Raw genomic sequence first — 21,362 nt, forward strand, 5'->3', positions numbered from 1 at the left:
TGCCACAAAGACATTTAAAAATGTTTATTAAAAGTTTATACTGGCAACGGTAACGCACAGGTAGCCAATGTAGAGAAATGAGAGTCGGAGTGATATGACTATGTTTCTTAGTTTTTTTTTTGTTATCACACGAGCTGCTGCGTTCTGGACTCGTTGTAATTTGTTTGTAATGTTAGTAGGCAGTCCATATAGCATAACATTTCCATTATCCAATCTCGAAGTTACTAGAGAGTTTATTAAGGTTTTATAAGCATCGGTTGTAATGTAAGATCGCATTCTTCCGATGTTTTGGATATGGAAAAAGGTATGATTTAGCCGTTGCACTGATCTGATCTGTTTCTCTGAGTGTCTTATCGAAAATTACACCAAGATTTCAAACATAGGAGACATCACTGACAACTGTTCCGTCGAACGAAAAATTACAATTGGAAAAGTTTTTAATCCGTGTTTTTTTTTTTTGGTGTGAAAACCATCAATGCGGTCTTATCATGGTTCAATTTAAGGAGATTTGATCGCATCCGATTGCTAATGTCTGCTAGGCAATCTTCAATGCGACTTGAAATGTCTAATGGTTTAATGACAAGATATACCTAGGTATCATCTGCATAACAGTCACATGCCATGCCGTGTTGTTGACATATCTGTCCAATCAGTTAGGAAATAGGCAATAAAGCCTCGGTCCCAACACCGATCCCTGAGGTACACCGTATTTGAGATGCATTACATCTCAATAAACTGATCCAATTGCGATTTTCCGAGTTCGGTTTGTTAGATATGATTTAATCCATGCTAAAGAAGGCCTACGTATTCCATAGGGATATTCTAAATGTTCGAATAGTGTTTTGTGGTCAAACGCAGTTGACAGAACCAGCATAACTAAAACGCACACGAGTATTTATCTAGTGCAGATGTATTGTCATGGTGAACTCGTAAAAGAGCTGTCTCCATAGAATGTCCAGTCCAGGAAGCTGATTGCAAGTTATCAAGGAGTGAATTGGACTGCAGGTGACTTTCAAGACGTGCCGCAACTACGTTTTCGAAGATCTTTGACAGGAATGATATGTAAGACACAGGACGGTAATTTTAAACACATCTTTATCCAAGAATATTTAAGGAGCGGTCGTACAATGGCTTCCTTAAATATCTGCGGAACATGTTTTTCGGTAGAAGATGTATTGACAATATCTGTCATGAAATGGACAACGCTATCCAAACACAATTTTAGATAGTATGTTGGCATTGGGTCTAGCTCGCATGATTTTGATTTGGTCTTCTGTATGACCTTACGGATTTCATCAGTCGAAGAAGAATGAAAAGTTGTGAGTGTTAAACCTTCAAATTTTACATCACCTCGTAATGTGCTATGTTGACATTATCTCACTCACCTGATGACCACAAATTGCTACGGATTGTCTAGATCTTTCCCATGAAAAAGTCACCAATGGAATTACCTAGCTGTTTTTCGTTTTGACAAGATGGTAGTATCACTTCACGTTTGTTTCCCATTAGAACATTGGTGATTCTATGAAGTTGCTTTTGTTTTTAATAGCAAAGGTACAGATGTTACCTGCTCGGTTTTAACAAACAAGCACAAATGTCAGTCTTGATACAGGATATCAAACATGGTTTTGTAAAGAAACTTGTTTTTTAGGTAAAAAAAGGTACAATTTACCAAAAAATAAGAAATATCGGGTATTCAATACAATAAAAATTCTATTTCACCATTTGGAGCAAAATGTCTTTTGCGTATAGATTGTATGATATAAACAATTTTTCTTTTCCCCATCAAAATGTATTTATGAAGAAAACATTTTTATGCGTCCCTCGTACTCCTGTTTAATACATTTCACCGGAAAAGTATCAGATAATATGACTTCTTACGATGTTAGTTTTCTATGTGTACTTTATTTTGTTTTATTATCTTTTTTTTATATTGTGTCCATATGTTAGTCGTTCGATTTTATTGGTATTGTTGAGTCAAAAAAATCTACTCTCGTTTTTTTTTTGTTTTTTTTTTTGCGATAGAGTTATTTCTACTATTTACAAGTACAATTTTTTCTTTCTCAAACTTTTAAATTTATACTTGACAATGCCCAATGTATACTCAATCTTTATTTGAAATGAAGATATCGATTTTTGCATTAGTTATATATTCCCATGAAACCGAGACAAATAATTCATATAAATTCTTTAAACCTTATTTTTAGATAACATGAATGTCTATGGACATATTAAACTCCCTGTGTTTAACAATACTTTTATACTGTAGTGAGCTTTGAACTTTATTTACTTTAGTTAAGGATAATGTTGATTTCGTAAAGAAGTATGATTCTTTTTTACCTCATGAGGGGCGCATAAAATATGCTAAACATATGTTTGATTTTCATAGGGCAGCTACTCACATTACAGTAATAGCTGAATTAAGATAATTCCCACTTTCCATTACTGCATTTAAAACCTCCGTTAGAAACTGGATTTATACTCTCAAAGTTAAATACTGTAATATTGTTTATTATGTCATTACTCAAAGAAAGTTAATGTCATAAACTAAACGGATTATTTTCTCATATTGGTTTAAAGCGCATTTGGAAAAACCAAGGTATTTTTTTTTCAAAATGTAATTGTACCTACTAACAATTAGAAGAGAGGAAAATTATTAATTGGAGACAAATCTTATTCGATAAGGGTTACACATTAGGGGGACATTAGTTAAGTGTCCTAATGTAGAACAATTTACAAATTTATGCATCGAATCCTCGAAAATACGCTTTTTCACTCACAAGAACAGATTATCAAAATAAAAAATGTAAAACAAAATGCAAACATAACATTGATGAAACATTTGAATACATAGTAAAGGAATCTAAAGAGAAAAAGTTTTCAGTGGTTTCTGAATTTACACTGAAACCTGCTTAAATTGTTCTTGTACTTGTCACGTCAGTGTGTTTGCCAAATGCAAAAACAAGTGACGTTGTTGCGTAATGGATGATAACGACAACCATACAAAATTAAGTGCATCATAGATAGCTTTGAATATTCCATTATAGGGGGCAACTTTCTATTGATCGGAGACTTGATATTTTGATAATTATACCAAAAAAAAAAAGGAAAAAGATCGCACCCTTTTAGCGAACTTGTATCCTCTCTCTCTTAAATTTTGACTATAAGATACTCGCAAAAGTAATTGCTGAGTAATTGCCTCAACTTCCTGAGAATATCAATTCTGATCAAACGCGCTATATTGCCAATAGATATATTGGCAAAGACATGAGACAAATTGGGAAAAAAATTTCAATTTTCAATGTGACATAAATGGCTGATAATGTATGAATTGCTCGGTCGAAAGTCGTCTTCAATCTTTTTCAGTACAATGTATTTCACCTGGAGTACCTGCACATAAGTATTTTTATGACAGAACTTCGGATATGTCACCGATAATAAGCTTGAAAAATGTAACAAAGTAGAAACTATTGAGCACAATAACTTTGATTTCGTAAAATTAAAACCTTTTCCGGGCTCAATTGAGAAATGGTGGATACAAGTTTCTGACCATACATTGAAGCTATCATTACATAAAGTTATATGCGGTATTATTTTCTACTACAACATGAAAGTTATTAATTTATGTATTCTCTTAGCAAAATATTTCATCAATCGAATGTCTTTGATCTTGTAATTATGAGTCTTTAAATGCAATTTAATAATTGTTCAATATCCTAATGTGTGTTGCATATATATATGCAAAACAGGAAGCAAAAGATTGATTTAGAGTGTAATCTGGCAAATATATTTGTTTTGGTAAACACTACTGAATGTACCGACCATTATTACAATGTCTGACGGTTAAACAGACTATATGCTATTATTTTTAACGGGGATTGCATTGAGTTTGATTTGCAATTAGCCAGATCACAAATATCTTTCTTCCAGAACAGTTGCTTTTCCAGTACAGTTTGTCTTTATTGTTTTGAATTACAATTATAAGTTTCATTATGCATGTATGTTACATGTTCTTCATTTGTATGTGTCTTGCATTTGATTCTGGGGTCTGTTGTTCATTTTGTTATTAAAATTATTGTGTAATTAATTTTAATGAGTAATTAAAACTTAATTTAGTGATTAGTAAATCAAATGATTAAATTTTGTTGTTCAACTCAATTTAATCATTGCATTTGTTAATCATTGTATTCAATTTTAATTGCATGATTGAAATGCAAGTGTATCCCATAATGCACTTAAAATATCAAATTCTGGCACTTCCTGTTACTTTAATATAACTAAATAATGATATCGTTTTTAAATATTACATTTTCTGTTCCAAAAGCAAGTAATCAAGTTAAATGAAGTTAAAAATGTACCAAGACTCTTCTCTGAATGGTTTTGTCAAAATTTACACTTTTTGATTAGTCTTGCATTCAAAACAACAGTATTTCATATTGTGGTAGCTAAGTACATGTTATTGAGATTATATTCACTTTAACTTACACAAAGTAAAACTTTTCAAACTTTGTTTACATTGTTTCAAGGTCAATGGGAGATAACTCTTTTCTGCCACTAAAAACATGATTTTGCCCCTGATTCATTATCACAAACTGTAAATGGTGTTTTAATTATGTGGTTAAAGTTTTAATTCAGGTCCAGTGGGTGAATTAAATTTAATGACATGATTAGCATTTTTGATGATTCATTTTAATTAATGACAAGTTGAACAAGTTAATTACATCATTAATTTTAATCAACTGCTTAAGGTATTTTAATTACTAATTAAGATTAATGACAAGTTGAACGACAGACCCCTGATGTGTTAAATACATTCTTGTGAAGGATTCATCCATATAAGCAGGAATATTTGAGTGTTTATAAACTTTACGACAAACGTGATGACTTTTCGTTCAGAATTGTCAATGTCAACTTTCCTTTCATCTGTGGCAACATCCCTTTGGCACCTGGGTATGATTGTTCATATCACAACTCATACGTTATGCCAGAGCTTGCCGAAACTACGCATATTTTTTGTATCGCGCTAGAACTCTAACAAATAGGCTTCTGGAAAAGGCTACTTTGCTACAAAATTGAAGTCATCACTACAGAAGTTTTATGGTCGTCATCATGAACTCGTGGATCGTTATGGTGTATCCATCTGCACCATGAAAACTGATTTATTCAACGGGTCATAGTTTTCCTCTCCTCGTTTGTCTACCCCGGACTTGACTTTTTATGAGCAACTTGGGGGGTGGGGGTGTTTCTTGAAAAGCAGAGGACGTTTACCCTACCGGTGCACCTGGTCCATGCTCCCAGTTTTTAGTGGAGTCCGAGTTGCTCGTTTGCTTTTGTTACTTTGTTTGTATGATTTTAGTTACTTTATGTTCTTTATAGTGTATGTCTGTTTTTCATGTCTGGTCTTTGTCCCTGGATTACATTCTTTTGATTACAGATATACCCTTGGTTCCCTTGATTACTCTTTATCAATCAAAGAGTACCCATATGGCATTCCAGTATCATCATTACTGTCTTTATTGATGAAATGATATACAAAGGAGTAATTTAAAATATGCATACATAAAATGGACGTTGTAGATATTGCAGTTGTTCATGATGTTATCAAAAAAATATTCAGATAAGTACAGTTTTTCATACATTAGCTGCTATAGTGAAAAGGTAAAACTAACTTCAAAAAGAAGGACATACGCGTTCTATTTCTTTAGGAAATCTCTTTTAATTCTAAAAAGGCCATTTCTCATTTATTCGGTTACACCCACTGCAAATACAAACACTTGTTTATCTCGCCGCTAGATGTGTATCAATATATATGTATATGAAGATTAAAGTCAGATGTGCTTAAATCAATATAACTGGACAATGTGCAAGGTTGTTCTAAATATAGAGGACTGTATTTTCGGAAATCTACACTTCCCGATACATCGTGTTTCTCAACGAATTGCGACTGTGCATTAAAAATATTAACCAATCGAATCATGCATTATCATATAAAAGCTTGAACAGGCTGAATACTTCACGACACGTATTCTGAATTTAGGGAATTACTTTAAGGTAAATATGATATGTCTTTAAACTGTTGCATTTTTGAAAATATCAAGACGGTTATTGATACTTTCAAATATTTCTTGGTTGCTATTGATGCTTTTTTATATTTAAATGGCATAACCAAAACTCTAGATATTATCTTTTCTGAATAATTTATCTGATTCCATACAACCAGAAATAAAATATTTTAGTAAATATGTAATTTCGTATTCGCCCTGTTATAGGTTTGAGGTTCTACACATTGGTCGAGGCGGTTTTATTGGTCCAGAGGCCAATATAATTGACCGAAACCTAAAACAGGGCCAATATGAAATGACATATTTATTGTCAATTTTATTAACCAACTCAACTAGATGATATTTAGAACAGTAATTTTCGTTGTTTCCATCTGCACCATGAAAACTGATTTATTCAACGGGTCATAGTTTTCCTTTCCTCGTTTGTCCACCCCGGACTTGACTTTTTATGAGCAACTCGGGGGGTGTTTCTAGAATAGCAGAGGACGCTTACCCTACCGGTGCACCTGGTCCATGCTCCCAGTTTTTAGTGGAGTCCGAGTTTTTCATTTGCCTTTGTTACTCTGTATGTATGATTTACTCTGATAAAGTGGAAAAAGTACGAATGTGCACGTTTATGATAAATCAAATTAGTGATAGACACATCAGATCTCCTAATCGTATTACCCGCTATGTCACTTAATCTTGAATGTAAAAAAAGATCATTTGAGCGTTTGTAAACAAAATAGAATCGAAAATAGGACACGTACTATGCCGGTTTTTCATCTCGCCCGACCTGTTCAAATTCATAGAAACGGAGTGAAATAAAGAATCTATCTGTATCGGGCAAAAAATCGTGCGGGATAGTGGAACAAAAAATATTTCGTCGAGTTTGACAGATTAACGAATTTCACCGCACAACATATTTCTTGACAAATCTGACGATTCAACTCTTTTCCTGCAAAATTCAGGACAAATTATCCTGCGAAATTTGAACAAATTTGGTTGCGATTAACAGGTCGGGCAAAAACATTTTATGCCCAGGTAGCACAAGAATGTTTTGAAATTTTAATTTTTTTTAAATGTTTTAAAATATTTGTTCCAAAATGTACTTCTTACAAGATTATGTATGGTCTCAGAAATATTTTAAAAATGTTCCTTTAAAACATTTTTTTCATAGATATTTGAATAACGTTTTCAAAATATGTGTAATCAAACTGTTTCAAAAACATGTCTTTAAAACATTTTTGAAGCGTTTTATTCTCCTGTGTTTTAATGTTTTTTTTTCTGCATGTGACCTCAATAGTGTTTTGGCCTGTGTTTGAAACATTTTTGTCCATATGTTATGTGAAAGTGTTCATTAATATAGTCCATTTTACAGTAATGTTCGACTGACTGGTTTTCCGCTTTTGTCTATTCAGATGATTCATATCTTCCTGATTAAAAACATGGGTATTGCAGCTAGTATTTCTATATCTTTAATAATCTTTTTGTACATACGGCATTCTGTTCCTTTCAAATTTCTACCTCTACAAAATAAACGAGTAACTCTTAACAGGGGATAATAGAATTTGTAGGAAAAAAAAAGACATAATCAAAGGTCATATTGTGCATATAAACATAAAATTGAAAGAGATCCTATCACTAGAAATAAAATTCCAGAACAGATAACAAAAACAAAAAACAAAAACAAAAACAAAAACAAAAAATGGTGATAAAATGTATTGTTGCACTTTTCATTCATATTTAAACTAATAGAGGTCTTAACAACAGTTTTTGTGTTAACTTATTGATACCTACAACTGTGAAAATATGTTAAAAAAGATGATAACAAATTATCCATAGCGTGTAAGAATCATCGATGTCATTTTATTCTGATTTCGAGAGGAACTTTTTAACTATGATATTACAAGGAAATTGCTAGTACATTTCCAAAAAGATCATTAAGTTTGAAAATATTTCAATATATTCTTCTTCCAAAGCACACATGTTGTACAAACAGAGTATACCACTTTTAAGTAACGGTTTTTGATCCCGATCTTTGTACATTTGTGCAACAGTTCATTTAGGTGTTATTATGTAGGATAGAGGATCAAATTAATGATGCATGTCACAACAAATCATTATTATACAAACATCTCAGAATGTGATGACTCTATTCGCTATTCGCTACTGTCCCGTACCACCACACATCGTGTACTAAGTTACAACCCTAGATTAATCCTACGAGGAGGAATGACCCGGTCAGCGAAAGCTATATTTTATATAGCCTGACTTGCCGAGTGGTCTAGGGCGCTGGACTTTGTGCATATATATATACATATAAACATTTTACAAACGTTTCGATATAAATGCGACTAAAAAGTTTTTGTCTAACATCTTAATGGTTCATTTCAAAAATGTTACAAAAACAATTTGAAAAAAATGTTCCAAAAAGGATTTTGATAAATACGTTTAGAATGTTTAAATAACATATTTAATACATATTTGCAATATGAGTACAGCTTTCTCTTTACGTTCTAACAAATGTTTTTGAAATGTTTCTATAAAGTTTTTTTTTTTTTTCATTCCAGAAAATGTTTTAAATATGTTAAAATAATATTTGAACTCTTTTTTACACACCACTAATATACCATTAAAATAATGTTTTTTAGAAAGGTTTGTGCCACATGGGTAGTTGAAAGATGTCAGAAAATAACCACGTGATTCACAGCGGAAAATCCCAATAAATCGACAATTAAAAAAAACCCCGCATATTTTAAAACCTGTTTTATAAAACAAACCTCATAGAAACGTAAAATAGCTATTTTAGTCATTTCAAAACAGCTTTACTGTTGAACGTGAGTTTTTTTTTTAAATTTCACTTAAAACGGCCTTAACTGTTCTGCGAATTCATGGAATCGACCACCCCCCACATCATAGCAGATATCTGGTATGGCATCATTATTTAAGTACCAAAGTTTTGGGTGAATAGATTAACTTGAAATGTCAAAATTAATTTTTCAATATAAAATGTGTGTTGTACCAACCAGACGCTCTCCCGATGAACCAAATTATTCTTAAAAAGAGTGTTCAGTCATGACTTCAAAATACAAGGTTCTTTGGCTTGACTTAACTAGAAAACATCGAGAAATCGTGTCCAGGATCATATGTTTACACTTGTACAACAAAAACTGACGTGAGAATACAAATTGGAAATTACAATAACTTGACCTGAGAACTTATAGACTCCAAGTATTCCTTCCGCTTTGTGGAAGATATATTCTGGAAATGTGTTCTTCTGTCAGTTTGTCCTTCGCTTTGACAATCTACAACTTATTCGTCACAGTCTTATCTATATAAAGATATGCTATATTGCGCTTTTCAATATATCGAATTCCTAACTAGGCTATCTTAGAGTACCGCAGTACAGCAAAGCTTGCCTATTTAATACTTGACGTTACTTTTTCCAAATCAGCCATTGGCATTATCATGATTGATTATTTCTAATTTGGTAGTTTTGATGGTATTTGCATTTTTTAATAGGTTCTGAGTAATAAATCTAGTTTAACCCCAAGTAAAGTATTCATACATCTGTCCACAATCAGGAGATGTTGGGCATTGATGTGTAGTTGTGTCGTTATATTACTTCTTATTTTGATTTTAAAGAAATATCATAGTTCAGTTACCGTGGATTTAATTAGTTCTTGTCGGAACCTTCCAGAGTTTACTTAAAAGTGTGCTTAGATTTATGGAGGACCTCTTTCGACTTATAATTTGTGGTTTTTGGACGATATTTAAAGTAATCATGCATTAAAAAATCGTGTTCAAAAGAATTACATGAGAAATATTATTCAAAGTAATAAATTGTACACAGCCTTTCTACATCACTTTTATTTACAAATAATACAAGTATTAGAACTATGATATCAAAAAGAGCTAAATATTTTGCTGATTATGCATGATACTATACTCGGCGTCACATAAATAACATACTGTTAAAATTTGAATAAAAATATTTTCTATGACTTTATTGACACCTACCGTCTTTTAAATTGTCTTAAATGACTTGCTCATTCGTTTAGCCAAACTGCTTCTCCCTAAACATTGAATCGATAAATTCCGATTATATTTTAATTCTCGGTGCCAATATTTACATTGTAAAAAGTCGGCCATGTTTACAGTGATCGGGTTGCTAGAAGATGTTGTTTACGTTTAAATTGTTTGTCCACAAACGGAAGAACCCAGAATGCATGTCGGCGTTATTTCGGATATCTCGGATTTATTTTACGCCAACAACGTACAATACCGAGAAGTTGATCAAGCAAACGATTGTCACCGGAGTTCGACGGGAACTTACGAACTTCGTTTCTAAACAAATCGTCCCGTAGAAACCAACATGGCGGATATTAGTATGGGATTTTCCCGTAAGGATTTTATACGCATGATTTAAGCTAATAAGCGACTCGTTGGTTCTAACACGTCATGCATATATGCGCACTATCTTCATATTAAAAAAAAGGGAGACAACTCTAGCGGTAAGTCCCGACGGTTTAAAAAGTAGAGCTTCAATTCGAAAATGTGTTGTATGTGACGTCGAGTATAATTGAAGTTCCAATTTGATTGTACGTATAACGGCTGCATTGTTTAAGTGCAGCTCTGCCTTAAAACCAGGCAGAGGCACATTATAAATGATTTATACATTTCTGAATCCCAAATATTTTTATTTAAAATCTTTCAGTAAGTCTCATAAAACTGCAAATGAGAGTTGCCCACGAGAGATATTAACACTACGGGAAAATACCCCGCCATAATTTTTACATCATAGCAAGTCAAAATTATTTCAAGTTGTAGCAGATCCAAGGAAATGAACATATACAGAGTTGTTTTTATGACGTAAAACTGTAATTGAACAGTTTCATAAATTGTCTATAACAATCAATATAAATGTAAATGATGGGTAAATCAAGGAGAATATTACACATAAAAAACTATTGACAAATTCTCATTTTTCCATTTAACAACTTATCAATAAGTGTTATCAATAAATGTTCAAGCCTTTTTCCATCCTGCAACTTCATTTTATAGTAAACGGAACCAAGCGTGTCCCGGGAAACGTTGATACGTGTAAGTCGTATAATTTTATGCCATCCCTCGAACAAGGACGCATCCGTATCTAGTACCATGTTATCTGCATTAGTTGCTGCTCATATTTGACGTAGACGACAATAGTTTTCGGCACCCGGTATTTGTATATTTGTTTGGTTTAAACCTGTTACCTGAACAAATAGAGTAAACACAAATAAGATATACTAAAATGTTACTTGGCTTATGTCATGTCTATATTCTAGGTTATTTTTTTTTTATCTGATGTGGCAATGTCTGTGTACATGAAGGTAATTTCCAGATGTTTTCAAATGTCGATATTGTGCTGAACGATCAAATTCAGTGTGAATTTGAATTTTACTCTCTAAAAAAAAAAGAACCGCAACATTTTTGAAAAAAAAAACTTAATTTTTCTGTGTTTTAAAGAATTTATTGATAAAATCTTATTGAATATATCAATTGAAAACCCATTTAACGTATTCAATAGTAAAAACTCATTTAAATTCAATCAATCTTATGTTTCAGAAATATAATGCTGCTGATGTATTTAAGTCACATCTTCAGAAGTTAACACTGCCATCATTTTCGAGAGGTATTTTGATTATATAAATCAAATGGAAAAAGCAGAAGATAAACAAGGTAACTTCAAATTATTATATAGATATAAGTTTATTTTCAAGATGGCAATACGGGCATTGAAGCTCTTTCAAATAGACCGAAAAGATATAACAGTCCTTCCTTATATTTTAATTTCAATATCCAAATTCAAAGAGTAAATCATAAACATGTTCGATGACGTCATAATCACTACAAAATTTGATCTATGAGATGATGGATACAATTTTGTATCCAATCAGAATCCGAGTTACTTCTGAAATTAAATTACTTGATGCTCAAACAAGTATTCCAAAACGTTTTTGGGCAGTTTTATGTGGTTGAGTTAACCCAATGATAGTAGTAAATGTTCAATGGCATCTAACACCTACGAATTTAATTGATATTTCAGTACAGATAAGTAATTGTCTGACCTCTCAGAAAATCGCCAGAAAAGTTAGCTCTCGGACAATTCTAACACAGCAAAAACATTTCTCCTAGAGCCAGCTAAGCAATAACAATGTATCATTTTCAGCCGTGCTAGGACTTTCAAACGACCCGGTTCTGCTACAAATGTAAAAAAAATATCTTTGAAACAGCAAAGAAAAACACTAACTTACCAAAATTGGAAAATCTAGCTCTTTGTAGATGGGGTTTACCAGTCTTTGAAGACCATGTGGTGACCTAAAGAAGTTTAATTGTTCGTTGCTTGACCTTTAGTAAATGACTGTCTCATTGGCATCCTTACCACATCTCTTATAATATGAAAGTAAATTGTGATTTTTTTTTCTGAAAAAAATATTTCAATTTCGGAAATACTTAGCTCTCTCCAAACTTTTGATTCTCAAATCTGTACATTACATTACCACATGATAAATTGAAATCTCATTTGAAAGGAATTTTCCGTAAATCCTTTGCTTTTCAAAATTATGTTGTTTTTGGTTACAAATCCACATGTTTTTCTAAAACATTACAAAAGGGCAAAGTGTGCTATACAGAAAAGCAGGTTTGCAATATGGTTGATTTCCTCATTGATAACATATTTGTCACATTTGGAGAAGCTTTTCTTCGACAACAAGTTTGCATTCCAATGGGCATTAACTGTGCTCCTCTCCTAGCCGATTTGTTGTTATATTCATTCGAGACTGAATTTCTTCAGAACCTCGTAAAAAACTAAAATCTAAAAGATGTCAATTTTTTTAACTTTACATACAGATATATTGATGATGTATTGCCTATTTACAACCCTTTATTTTGTAAATGGTCACTGTCAATACATCCATACAGAATACAGAAAGAAAGATAAAGGAGAATGTAGAAACAGCTTGTCCTGCATCTTTTTCTGTTGGACTTACATCTCGAATGTGACAACAGTGGTCATCTCAGCACTAAGATTTATGATAAAAGAGACGACTTTAATTTTGATATCATAATATTTTCGGACTTGTGCAAAAACAACCCTTCATCCCTTGCATATGGTGTTTGTATTTTGCAATTGATTCTCTATGCTGGAGCAAATAATAACTACTCTGATTTCCTTGAACGCCATAAATATCTGTGCAATAGACTCCAGAAACAGGGATATGAGGAAATGCGTCTTAAAAGGTATCTTACAAAATTCGTTTTTAGATATCAGTCCTTAGTAGAAAATTCTCAGCTTCTTGATTGTTGTTTTTTTTTCTTTGTAAAATGTTCTTTGTGCTGATGTGACCGCCCATTTACCAATTATGACAATCGCATGCAGATACTTTTCAATCACTGGTATAGTCACGCCATAATGAATGAGAGACGATAAGAGCGTTGTAAAACCTAGATGTAACCCACCATTTCGTCCGAATTACCTGTACCAAGTATAGACCATTGCGGTACCAGCTGCTGCGGTGGAGTAATATCTATTTTGCCAAATTTATTTTGGATTTCAATATGAATCGGATTAATGTTCGATAATTTTGTTGTTACCCTTATTTGCAAGCTTCGTCCTCTTGAAACAATTACTTTAAGTAGGCCATATACTAATACAAATGACAGTAAAAATTGCTAAACAGACGTTATAAAAAATCACGAACAAAATGATCTATAAAAAACATGTATGATAACTGGAACTTTTCAAAGCTCAATGATATGACAGTGTGAAATAACCCTGTGAATTTTGCGGAGAAAAATGTTTGGTGTCAACAAACTAGTTTTGAATGTTTTGTATCTTTCTCAAATCTTATTTGTTTGAACTGACTTTAGTAATGAAAAGAAAGTATTTACTGAAAAGTAAGCATACACATTTGCATGGGAAGCAATAATAAATGATTAAGATTAAACATATCTTTAGACTCTTATGATAAAATAATACAAGAATTAAAATAACCTTAAAACATTTAAACAATAAGGTAATTATAATGTATTCTAATACATGCTAACGCATAAAGCCATACATATTACTCATTATTATTCGAGCGTTTTATTATTATTATTATTATTATTAATTTTTGTTTTTGGTATTAAATACTTTTTTCTCAGAAATTTGAATACAGATATTGCTGCAAGTTAAATAACTTTAAGGAATAATTTGGAGGCATTCTCCGGACAACAAACACCGTCATCGGAAACCGTTAATATGCGCTGCTATTTTTTAATGCAGTATTTTCGTTGTTATTCAGGGGAGTCTCTTGAAGGAACTTTTTATAAATGGGACAACATGGGTTAACTAAAGTGTTTGTTTCTCCGCTTTCATAAACGATCAAATAAATAAAAAAAAAAAAAAAAAAAAAAAAAAAAAACGTTAAAATTAAATAAAAATGATATAAACTTCAATTTCTTGAGATTTGTGAACGGAATCCATTCAGTAAAGTTAGGTTTATTGAAGAATACAAAATCGATTATATATCTGTATGTGAAATTAAAAGACATAGCTTCATTTCATTCTTCAGTCAATCAAGAGCTGGGTTTTTGGTTGTTGGCACTTTACTGTTAGTTATTTTCCACTTTTGTGACTTGATATTTTGTCTGTCATCTTTTTTTAACAATACGTGAATGTTTTAAGTACTATTATCACATTGCTAATCTAATTTATATTGATTCATTCGTTTTTAAATAGCGTAACCTGAAAATTTCATCAGAAAAACAGTACGCAAAGCGCAAAGCGCAAAGCTCAGTTAAAATATTCATGTCAAATACTAAGTTGATGTAGATGTATCATATTACCCAGTCTACGATATGGCACATTAATATAAAGCTTTTATAAAATATACCGAGTAACTTTGATGGAGTTTCAGTCCAAATTGTTTTTAAAAACTACGTATTAAACCCTCTATTTAACAAGTTGTCTGAAATCGAGTCCCATGGTTTATTAATTCAAAATATGAAGATTCGTTATCAATTTTGTATTTTTTCATTCTAGATATTTCGTTTCCTGCATGTCAACTTTGCAAAAACAAAAATGGGCGTGATGAGATTGCTGCGCACGTTTGCGTCACGTGCGAGCCGAAAGCGTACTTCTGTGACAACTGTGTAAGGAAACATCGCGTATCTAAGAGATCGAAGGATCACAAAGTACAAGACGTTCGTGAATTGGAATTCAAAAAGTATATGTGTGAAATATGTGAACAGCTTGAATCTGAGGAAGAAGCAGTGGCTTTTTGTATGGATTGTGATGAACCTGAACTTTTGTGCAAGTCCTGTGCAGGTGACCACAAAAGTATGAATGACACTAAAGATCACACTTTATCTCAAGATTTGGGAAGGTTTGTTTTATTTTTTCCTTTTTGTCTTTCAGTTTAAATTCTTAGTATTATTAACCACGGTTATTTTAATAAAGATCGAGAAAATGTTGGAATTCAAGAGGCTTAAACTGAGAATAATAAGTTCTTCTGCAATTTTAATATTAGAGAAATATGATGTCTACTTCTCGAACTTCAAGGAAAACTTACTTTTTTTCTATCTAAACAAATCATCGTTCTATGAAGTTGTCCTTTTTCTTAGTCTGGTTCTACTTTTTGTTTTGTCCATTTGTAACACACTCATTGAATGCAACCAAAAACTTGTGACCTTCATGCCTTAGTGTAACTCTAAAGAAAAAATGTTGAATATAAAGTGTAAGACTGTAGGTTTTCACATTGTTTCGCATTGACATACATGTAAGTTTTTTATAAATCTAATTTAATTTTTATAGTTAACTAATGATAATTTTAATCGGGTCAAAAATATATTTTTCTTTTATTTAATACTTGCAGATTCAATGATTTGCAGAAAAAATCAACACCAGAAAAAGAGGAAATTAAAACTGTTCTAGAGGCAAGAAATGATTTTCCTAAAAAAGAAGTAAATGACAAGGCAAGTATAAATGTCTATAGAAGTTAAAATTAAAATCAACCATTTTATACAAATGTATGAAAATAAAGGTAGATACGTATCACCAATGTGCTCCCAGTGATACATTGTATTACGACGTTGTTTTTTTATATGTGACATCACAGTAGCGTAATTGATGTCGATTAGTTCGATATGACCAAAGTAGCCAAGTTTACACATATATATGATGATTTGTGTTTATATGTATATCATTTAATAAATTCAATAGCTTTGTAAATATTCTTCATTAGTATTTTTGGATATTCATATTTGAAATTTAATGAGGTTAACAGAACTGACTTTTATATAATTTGGTCATTCGTGAGAACTTTTTTGCAGATTTTGCAAAAATCAACCGAGTAAAATGTTTTCAAATATCTTATCCGACAAGTTCAGACACAAATTTTCTTCATGGAGAGAACTTCATAATTTTTCATGAATCTGCAATAAATATTGACGGCACAACCCTTTCTATTAGTTGTAAATAAAAAAAATACTAAAGGAACCAAATTATTATCATAAGCTGGTATCTATGGTTTTAAATATTACATTTAGAATCCAGAATTCAAATATTCTCGAGGTTAACAAATGTCTAATCTTGAACTTTTTAAGAAATCAATCATTTCAGTTGTAATATTTTCGTAAAAAAGATTGGCATATTTTCTTGATAATATTATCTTACAGGAACATTTACATTTACTGCAAAACTTTTTCTTTGATTTATCTGTTCGCTAACGTTTTTGTTGGTTATATCTTTGCAATTATTTTCGGTGATATTATTAAAGACAGACTGACAGACATTGATATCACACTCTTAGGTACACAAACCTAAGAGCCCGAGCTACAAATAAGAACGAAAATTGACGGAAAATGGTCATTTATTAAAAAATAATATTATGCAGAGTTAATTCTGCATATAGAAATATAAATTAAGTAATATCAAATGACAGATTGGCGAAGGTGGAGAGAAACATTCTGTCCAATAAGCAAAATCAAAATATGAATTAAAATTAAAATTAAAATAAGTATGGGAGGTCCGTGAGTGGACAAATAAACTGGGAACCACAATTTACATATGTATTCTTGCCAAGATGACTATTAAAGCTGAGGCTAATGTTTGATCCCACAAAACATTCAACACCTTCAGAAATCACGAAAATGTATTCAATAAGTGTGAACGCACCCATAAGAGTAAGTTGTGGAAAACCCTACCAGTAAAATAATTAATACAATCCACAATCCAACATTAATGACTAACATATTTTGACTGTGAACAGGCGCGTGAACTCTGCGGTGGGTTTAACTAGTTTTATGTAGGCTTTTACACCCCCGGTTAAAGAAAAAAATGAAATGAAATAACAACCAAACACATCACAATATTATCACAACATTATTTCAATAATACCTCTAAGTACTGTAAAAGGACATTGACATATACATGTCGACCCCTAAATAGTGTTTGTCAATGCAGTTTGGAGATTTATACTATCTTTCTATGTCGATCAATTAGTTTCAAGCCATATATGTTAGTCTCACATTCGTAAGTTAAATTAAAAACGGATATGTTTTAAACAGGGCACAAAAAGCAAACATCCTGGGAAACCATATACGACTGGAGAGAAATATCCATCAGATCACATTAATCTTATGTGGTCTTACGACTCAGAGTTAGAGCAAAATGAACATTTTATCACGATATTCAAACAGTATCCTGGTGGAGATTGGTGCCGATATTCATCAACGAGTCGTTGTATGACCCATTTCGTGACAATATATGGTCTAAAGGCAGATTCACGATATGTCTTCAAGGTGAAGGTAGTAAATGACAAGACAGGAGTAGAAGGCCAGCTTAGTGAAGAAAGCGATCCTATCAAGACAGGTGAATCACCCGCAAAACAGATTATGAGAGCGTCAGAAAAAATTTCAAAAGAAGGAGAATATCCACTCGTATTTAGACTGCCAGTACAAGAAAACACATCTGCTAGAAATGAATTAGCGATGACAAGACAATTTATTCTTGGTAGGTTTTTAGCACATATATTGTTCCTTGAAGATTTGGGCCATTTGAAAGATGAATTTATTCTATTTTGACATGTTGTAAGTAGGATTAGTTTTTAAAATCCTAAGATATTCATGATAGATTCAACAGGTTCCTGTTTAGTATGTCTCGATAAGTATTGCTTTACTATTTAGGTTCACGTATTTGTTTCGGATTTTAATCGTACAGTTAATTGAATACAAGTGTGCACTTGATTAAATGCGAGTGATATGATTTGGGATATGAGCATATGGAAACTCTTAGTTTATTCTTTAATTCATTATTTTATTATGCTCAAATATTTTTGAGTTTAAACTTATTACATATTTATACAGGATCGCCTAGAAGCTCAACGACAGAGAAGACCATACTAGTTGTTGGTTCCACCGGATCTGGCAAGTCAACGTTGATTAATGCCATGGCGAACTATATTGTTGGTGTAACATGGGAGGATTCTTTCCGATTCACCCTGATACGATTGGAGCCATGCGAAGTCGAGCGAATGGGGAATGAGGTAGATGTTGTGAATTTAATATGTTTAAATGAAATATTGTCAAAAAAATAAAACCATAATTCAAATTTCAGTCGAAAAGAACAAAGACATAATAGCAAAACAATTCGTAATAATTATTAAAAAAATAACGCATTAAGCCAGCAACAAGAAAACGATTTTAGGTGGAATTTATTTGATCCGTATTATAGTTGATTTATGGATTTTGAATTTTGTTTTTGAACATTCCTAATTCCACTAGAAAATAAAAAAAGACTCATTTCCTCTTCTGATTTATGCGAAATTGTTCTGATGAAATAATGTTTTTCATATTCTCATTCATATCTTGAGATCATTTTACATGGTTGAAATATCCAAAACATTTAAAATTTTGTCTAAATCATTAAATGATGTTTTTGTAATAAATACATTATTTATAGGCACTTTCACAAACCGAATGGATTACACGCTACACCATATGTAGTGACGTCGCCAATCGCTTGGGATATACCATCAATTTGATTGATACTCCAGGGTTTGGTGATACACGTGGGATTAAACAGGATACAAAGATTGTATCACAGATCCGAGAATTGTTCAATGCCAAAGGAAACAAAGGTGTTGCTACTATTGATGCAGTTTGTTTTATACTAAAAGCACCAGATGCAAGACTCACGACAACACAGAAGTATATATTTGAATCAATATTGGCTCTTTTTGGAAAAGACATTAAGGGAAACATTTGTACCTTGATCACGTTCGCTGATGGTCAGAAACCCCCAGTATTGGCAGGACTGGCAGCCCTTGATGAACAGCCCCTCCCGTATGAAACATTTTACTCTTTTAACAATTCTGCACTTTTTGTTGATAATACAATATCGTCAAGGTCAAATCTTTCCCCATTCTTTTGGGATTTAGGAATGAAAAGTTGCAAAGACTTTTTTGACGGAATACTTTCACTGCCCACGAAAAGTCTACTTCTTACATCAGAGGTGCTTGTAAATCGTCAAAAACTCGAAAATACAGTCTTACATTTACAAGAAGAAATAGATCTTGGATTATCTAAGGTTAATTTGATCGAACAAGAGATTCAGATCTTCACAAACTTCAAGACAGAAATTCGAAATAATGAAAATTTTGAATATATGGTAGAAGAAAAAAAATTGGAAAAAGTCGATATCAGTGGAAAAGGTATTCATACGACAACCTGCCTAACGTGTCATTTTACGTGCCACAACAGTTGTGCATTTGTTAACGACAATGAAAAGCGAGGCTGTTGTGCAATGGACGGAGATGGTAATTGTACGGAATGTCCAAACAAATGTAATTGGCAAAATCACTCAAATGTTCCATACATCTTTAAATGGTATACCCAGCGCGTCAAAAAAACATACGCAGAAATGCGAGATAAGTACCAAAAAGCAAGAAAGGAAAAAATGTCTCAAGAACAAGTTTTACAGGAGATGAGTGAAGAAATAAAAATCTTAGAAGTTGGAATCCAATTCAAAGTTGAAGAGGTCACTAAATTTACCAACAAATTGAAGGATATCGCATTAAGACCCGATCCGTTAAGCACAGCGCAGTATATAGAATTGATGATCGAAAGCGAAAAGCGTGAAAAGAAATCTGGCTTTAACGCTCGAATAGAGACATTGGAGCAATGCAAAAAGAGAGCAGAAATCGGTAAAACGGTAAACGTTTTCGCAACCAGGCTGCAAGCTACCTTTGCAACACTAGATGAAGAGACAACTGAAGAAAATGAAGACCCCAAGAAGAAAACAAGTCTCCTCAAGCAGTTCAAAAATCTTGTGTTCGGAAACTAAAAATCAGAACTATAATAAAATGTGGAATAATTATATTTGATTTTGAAGTTGTTCTACACAATGTAGTATTCTTCTTAACTTCAAGATATCAACCGTGCAATTATATATTTTTAATTTTTTCGTCTGTATTTTTATTTGTTATTAATCCGAATTGCAATATATGAAGAATTGTATTACTTTTTGCGCTTGTGTTCACTCTGGTAAAATTATCACATTGTATATCTATTTGCTAGAATCGCTTGCGTAGGTTTTAAGGTTTAAGAAGAAAACAAATTAGTTAATCAAACTTGTCTTGTACACTGGAAAGCATTGGTTTTCGTTACCATATGATAGATAGAATACTTTCTGATGAATAAACGTCTACATGTACCTTTGCTTTTTTTAGCTTAACGCAAAACAATACAGACTATATTTAGGGAAAGTATGGGAAGATGACATCTAGTTTTTAAAATGTAAAGTGTCTGGATATTTACACGTTATTTACTGAGTGCAAGCAAAGCATTTTGTCATAGTTATAACTATCAATAATAATATAAGAAAAAGCATATATGACATGAATATGTAAAAGAAATGCAAGTTTTAGAATTTGTGTGTGTGTGTGTGTGTGTGTGTGTGTGTGTGTGTGTGTGTTTATTTTGTTTTTTTTTTTTGGTTTGTTTGTTTGTTTTTTTTTTGTTTGTTTTTTTTGTTTTTTTTGTTTTTTTTTTTTTAACTCTAAATAGTGTGTGTTAGTGTGCTTTGAGTTAGGTTTGAATATGTACATTATTAAAAGTTATGATGATCGATTTTTTTTTCTTGTAATATTAATAAATAAACCCTAAAATTCACATTACATTTCTATACACCATTTCCCCGTCAATATTCTCACCATTAAAAACGCTTAACAATTAATGTTTGAAATTGGAAAATTTTGGATGTTTCATTGGCAAGATAACTAAATTCTCACATGT

General features: G+C 32.1%; 1 protein-coding gene across 1 annotated transcript; it reads left to right on the top strand.

Moving 5' to 3' along the window:
- Window positions 1-6,011: 6,011 nt before the first annotated feature.
- LOC148598910 (uncharacterized) lies at window positions 6,012-21,036 on the top strand. The gene is made up of 7 exons (XM_088560071.1): window positions 6,012-6,051; window positions 11,652-11,765; window positions 15,112-15,454; window positions 15,944-16,043; window positions 17,637-18,081; window positions 18,435-18,613; window positions 19,030-21,036. The coding sequence occupies exons 2-7, from the start codon at window positions 11,741-11,743 to the stop codon at window positions 20,410-20,412; spliced, it is 2,475 nt and encodes an 824-aa protein (XP_088416197.1). The 5' UTR covers window positions 6,012-6,051; window positions 11,652-11,740; the 3' UTR covers window positions 20,413-21,036.
- Window positions 21,037-21,362: the final 326 nt, after the last annotated feature.

The sequence above is a fragment of the Perna viridis genome, chromosome 14 (assembly GCF_037379345.1).
Source record: "Perna viridis isolate PV_CMFRI_1.1 ecotype Kerala chromosome 14, ASM3737934v1, whole genome shotgun sequence".
NCBI lineage: Eukaryota > Metazoa > Mollusca > Bivalvia > Mytilida > Mytilidae > Perna > Perna viridis.